General features: G+C 38.2%; 1 protein-coding gene across 1 annotated transcript in view; it reads right to left on the bottom strand.

Annotated features, from left to right (window-relative positions):
• UNC13C (unc-13 homolog C) overlaps positions 1-5,529 on the bottom strand; it is a 181,411-nt gene that overhangs the window by 47,353 nt on the left and 128,529 nt on the right. The window contains exons 18-20 of the mRNA XM_085303380.1: positions 3,865-3,991; positions 2,693-2,789; positions 937-1,080 (exon numbers count right to left, since the gene is read on the bottom strand). Coding sequence (XP_085159506.1) covers positions 937-1,080; positions 2,693-2,789; positions 3,865-3,991 — 368 coding nt within the window. The remainder of the gene's footprint in view (positions 1-936; positions 1,081-2,692; positions 2,790-3,864; positions 3,992-5,529) is intronic.

Raw genomic sequence — 5,529 nt, forward strand, 5'->3', positions numbered from 1 at the left:
AAAAAAAAAGTATTTGCAAACAGCTGCTTTACAGTCTGATTCTTGGCAGCCTTGTTCTTGGAAGGTGATAATATATCACAGCATGTAGGGTCAAAGCCCTCATTTGTACAGTATCAATGGTTCTTCCTTTTTTCTGAGACTGCATGCTCTACCTATCCATCCTGCCACAACCCTGTCATACCCCTTCCACCATACCCCATTCATCAGAGGTCAAGGAATATACATCAGAGGTATGCAGACAGCTATCTATCTGTTGTAGAGCACTGAGGACACAACCTTAACAGAGAACTGGAAGTTAGGCTAGGCTTCAGATTTCTTCATTTTTCTCTAGAAGTGCAATAGATCTTAATATTTGGCCTTCTCTTTCCTGAAAATGCTCCAAAGAAAATCAGAGAAAAGTGAATATTAACTCCAGTTAAAAATGAGAGACGAAATGGCCAGACAATTTGCCTGAAAACACATGAATCTGATCAGCTTCTAAAATTACCCATGAGAGTAAACCATTAGAATAAACGTTACTGCATGACTGACATGCTGATGAATGGGAACTATCACTTCAGGGCTTTGAACAGCAATACTTTGTTGTCATACCTTGAATTTTCCCTTCCCCATACTGATTAGATAACTGAATTTCACCGAGTTGCTCTGTTAACTAAATAGTGATCAGTGCTTAGCAAGAATAATAAAGAATTGCATAAAAATATATACATATTAAAYCTCAGCGACGATAGAACTCAAATTGGTAAAGGATTTTGAGAAAGTAGATGAAAAACACTGTCTTAAGAATAAACCACAGACTATGTTTTTCTAAGAATCCCACCCAAGCCTAAAGGAGATGGCTTCTAAACAACACAGAATTACTTAATTTTAAGTACAATGGCAACAGAATGTTACTTTCTCTGAAGCCTGGTTGAATTGCATTGATTTTTAATCTACCTTTGCAAATCTTCTCATTAAATGAGATAGTGCTTCTGGATTAGGACACTCCAGTTTCCTGATAATCTCAAAGCTTTGATTGAGCTGCGTGAAGACATCAACCACAGAGCAAGAGAAGAGGGCATGATCCGATGTTTGCTGAAACTAGAGAGAGGAAACATTCAAATGAGTTAATACTTGAGAAACTATGTCCTGAGAACAAATCTGTACTAACTGAACTTCTTAAACTTGAAATTCCTCCTAGAGTCAAAAGAAATAAAAGAAAAAAACATACATTTAAAAAAACTCACTGGTTTTTCACATTTGAACCAGCAATGCGCCCTCGCAGCCAAGAAAGTCAATGGCCTCCTGGGGTGCATTGGGAAGACTGTTGCCAGCATGTCAAGGAAGGTGATCCTGCCCCTCTACTCAGCCCTGGGGAGGCCTCATCTCGAGTGCTGTGTCCAGTTCTGGGCTCCCCAGTACAAGAGAGACATAYGGAGCTGCTGGAGAGAGTCCAGCGTAGGGCTGCAAAGATGATCAGAGGGCTGGAGCATTTGCCCCATGAAGAACGGCTGCGAGAGCTGGGCCTCTTCAGCCTGGGGAAGAGAAGACTGAGAGGGGATCTTATCAATGTGTATAAGTACCCGAAGGGAGGGTGTCAAGGGGACAGGAACAAGCTCTTTTCAGTTGTCCCGTGTGACAGGACAAGAGCCAATGGGCAGAAATTGAAGCACAGGAAGTTCTGCCTGAACATGAGGGGAAATTTCTTCACTGTGAGAGTGACAGAGAACTGGCACAGGCTGCCCAGAGGGGTTGTGGAGTCTCCTYCTCTGGAGATTTTCAAGGCCCGCCTGGCTGCAACCCTGTCTAACATGCTCTAGCTGACCCTGCTGAGCAGGGAGGTTGGACTAGATGGTCTCCAGAGGTCCCTTCCAACCTTATTGATTCTACGATTCTATGTCACTTTTTTTCAATCCACTCAAAAATGAACACAAAATTCTTGCTCTTTCACAACATCAGGACACTTTTACAACCTTGACTACATGTACTTCTCTTTTTCACTCAAAGGGAGAGAACAGACTTGTTCTCTGCAAGCTGAGAACACAATCCCCTCTTACAAGTATGTCAATAGCAAAGCATTCCCAGCTTCAAGACATCTGTGATATCCTTGGAGGATCTTCAGTGCAGTTGCAGTAAGATAACCTCTGAAATTTGTATTTGTTGTGACTTTGCAAATTTGTAAACACGAACTTTGATAAGTCTGTTTTGTATATGATTAGTTTCTGGAGACATTTCTCAGTACACATTGCAGTAATGTATGCGTAACATGCATATGCAATAATTTATGCATAATTTAATGAAATAATTAGGGGAATTAGAATAAACATCTTCCCTTGGTAAAAATGTTCATCTAAAAGGTCTCTTTAGATAATATGGAAACAGTATCATCTTATATTGCAGGAGTCACTTATTAAACCAATGCAAAGTAGTCAGCTCATAGAATAAGCACAGTATGTAAAGGACAGCATGGAATATCAGTAAGCATCAGACAAAAATGAAACCAAAATCTAAGGGGAATTTAGGCAGATGAAAAACATTTCCAGACCTCAAATTTGTCCATGGAGTTATCTTCTACACAGCATTACTGACTGCATAGCTTATGAGGTCTAATAAGGACACTGTGGGACCAGCTGTACTTCAGGTTTTGTAGTATTAAATCACTATCTTGCCTTAGTATGACTATTTTCTTTTCTTTTAAAAAATAAGGACTTACCCCATCTTTTTTGTCTCTTTCTAGTGCAGCATGAAGAAACTCCATTGAGACATCCTCATTTTCATCCAGCCACTGAATGACAAATGGTTCAAACCACCTGAAAATTAAAAATAATTTTGGCTAAGTAAATTCCATAATGATTCTGCGAGAAGAAGCGTAATCCAACTCAGTAGCTGGGCACTTTGTGTCTTCACACCTGCTGTAGTCCTAAGTCATCTTTCATTCTAGATAAATTTTGTACCATCAAAGACATTGAGGCTACCAAAAGATATTTCAGGCTTTAGCTCTACCCTACTCTTGTGGTAGGATTCCCAGAAGAAGAGACAATTTGGACAAACAAAACATGTTCGGAAAACATGTATGCGACTGGAATAAAATGATACAGACTCTCTCTGGTCTACTCTAGAGACAGAATGAATGGTATCACTCAGAGAAATAAGGCCAAGTATTGTAGGGTATCAAATTCTGCCAAATTTTTATTTTAGAATGTGTCTTTTATCAGCAATGATACTTTTTAACATTCTTTTTGTTTCTTTTTTTTTAATTGGAGGAAGCTTTGTTTCAATAAAACATTGGGTGTGTTTTATTTCTCTTTTATCTATTCAGGATTTTTTAAAAGCAATGACAGGCCCTACACCATCTAGGCAAATCAACAGACTTAYTGAAAATGAAGGAATGGAAATGACGATAGCTTATACCAAAGCACAGGACTGAATGTATTACTTTCAGGAAAAGAGGAGCAAATTAAAACACTAGAAGAATATTAACTCAATACAGTAAGAATCAGTTTAGTAGTATATGTCATTAGCATTGTATCTTAGCCCAGATTTTGATATGAAATGAATGTAGGAACAAATGCTGCTGCGGTTTCCACAATTTCTACCTTATTCAGGCATCTTCTGGCCAAAAGATTTTGCCATTTATGTGCAGCTTCTGTTACAACAGTTGAATAAAAACAGTCCTATTGAATAGCTAGTACTACTTTTAATACCTGGAACAATTCATTTGAGAGAATAAAGAATTTAAGGGGAGGAAACATGAAAAGTATATTAAAAGAATTTTTAGGACTACATAGCTTGAAATCTTGCACAGACTTCAGGATAAGCATTTGAGCAAAATAAACCCTTGCACCAAGCCCAGACTCACGGGAGACTCCTCTGCTCTCTACTTACAGAGAGTACTCAGGCACTGCATCCTTGAAAGTGGGGAGTTCTCGCACATATTCATTATAAAACCATTTGACTTTGAAGTGCAAATTCATATAATCTGTGCTCTTACATAATCGCTGCTTTTCATGTTCTGTAATAGAAGGAGTTGAAATAAAAGCATTTAGTAACATTCTGAGAGTAAGCAACATTCTTGTGCCTCAGTGCACTACTGACATAATACTACAGGTACTCGCATTTTAAAGGAAAGTTGGGTTGATTTTTTTAGAGGGAGTAACAGCCACACTTGCATCTTCAGGTTTTTAGTACCCTTATGAAAATACAAAACAAAAAGGCTAGACCACAATTAAGTAAAAGGTTTTTAAACTCTCTTCMCTGCAGCGAAGGAAATCCCCAAATCAGCATTGCTTTTTATATTTTTCAGTTGCTGCAAAATGCATAAGAAGCTGTGTTGAGTTAGAAAGGAAGAATATAGATGTGTAGAAACCAACTGATGTACAGCTACAAATGCAAGTCATATCTGAACTGGTGAATCCTGCATTTGCAAACAAACTGCATTTATCACATACACTTAAGAGGGAGATGGAAGAGACAACCCTGCAGCTCCCAGCTATCCGACTGACTTACACACACGGCACAAACAGAAAAGCAGAGTTAATACTAAGTGGTGCTTAAGTTTTTCAAACAGGTGTCTCTCCCTTCTCTGTAGCCTCCTATTTTCAACACACTGGATACATAGAAGATTATGTCAGGAGTCATGGCACTGCATTTAGACATATGTAAAAAAGGATCTGAAAGGTTTGTATAATGCTTGAATGCAAGAGAATGGGGAGGGAGGGGTGAGGGGAAGGTTAGGAATAGAAGAACAAAGCAGCATCCCCCTGAACACTTGCTGATCAGGTTGTCTGGAAGACTGGGACACCCAACAGAAACAAGACACTGAGCAGTTTGTAGATGACCCCCTCAGAATAGTTCATTTTGATTGCAAGGGCTGATATTAAATCTCACATACAGATTTCATTTGAATACTGGCAAGTAACGCATAATCAGAGAACTCTTTTACAAATAAAATATGTAGAGAAATACATGTAGTTGTGTAATGACATGCTATTCAGGGTGTGCTGCAAAATTAGTGTGGAGTCAGTTCACAACAGATTAGATGGAAAAAAAACAAAGACAAACCCAACAACCCTATAGCATTTAAGATGTTAGCTGTTAACTGAAGGAAAACAGCAAATTTCGTACGTTGCCTACAAGACAGGGACATATTTAACTGCCTTCAGTTACAATCTTCTCAGTAACAGTGTTAATCTCCCAATTAATGAGTGGAGTTATAAATCAACTAGTCATCCACATACTTTTTTCAATCATTACAGAAATGTACGTGACTCTAGATTTTCATTTTGCAACACTGAGTCAAAAGATAAAAGCAAGCTAAATTGGTTATCCAACTTCTCACACAGTTTTAAGGCTGAAAATGAAGGAAACTAGGTACAATCATATTTGTTGAAATGAAAAGCCAAATTCAAACATAAACTCATTTAAATTCCCACAATTTMTGCTTTATATTGACCCAAAATGATATGAAATTTTGATTAAAATAACAGTGTCAATTTCCCACAGTTCAGGAGAGTGGAAATTCTCATGCTTTAAAATTTATTTAGTGGCCCG

Source organism: Rhea americana, unplaced genomic scaffold (genome assembly GCF_003343005.1).
Source record: "Rhea americana isolate MKP2758 unplaced genomic scaffold, rheAme1 scaffold_2, whole genome shotgun sequence".
Taxonomy (NCBI): domain Eukaryota; kingdom Metazoa; phylum Chordata; class Aves; order Rheiformes; family Rheidae; genus Rhea; species Rhea americana.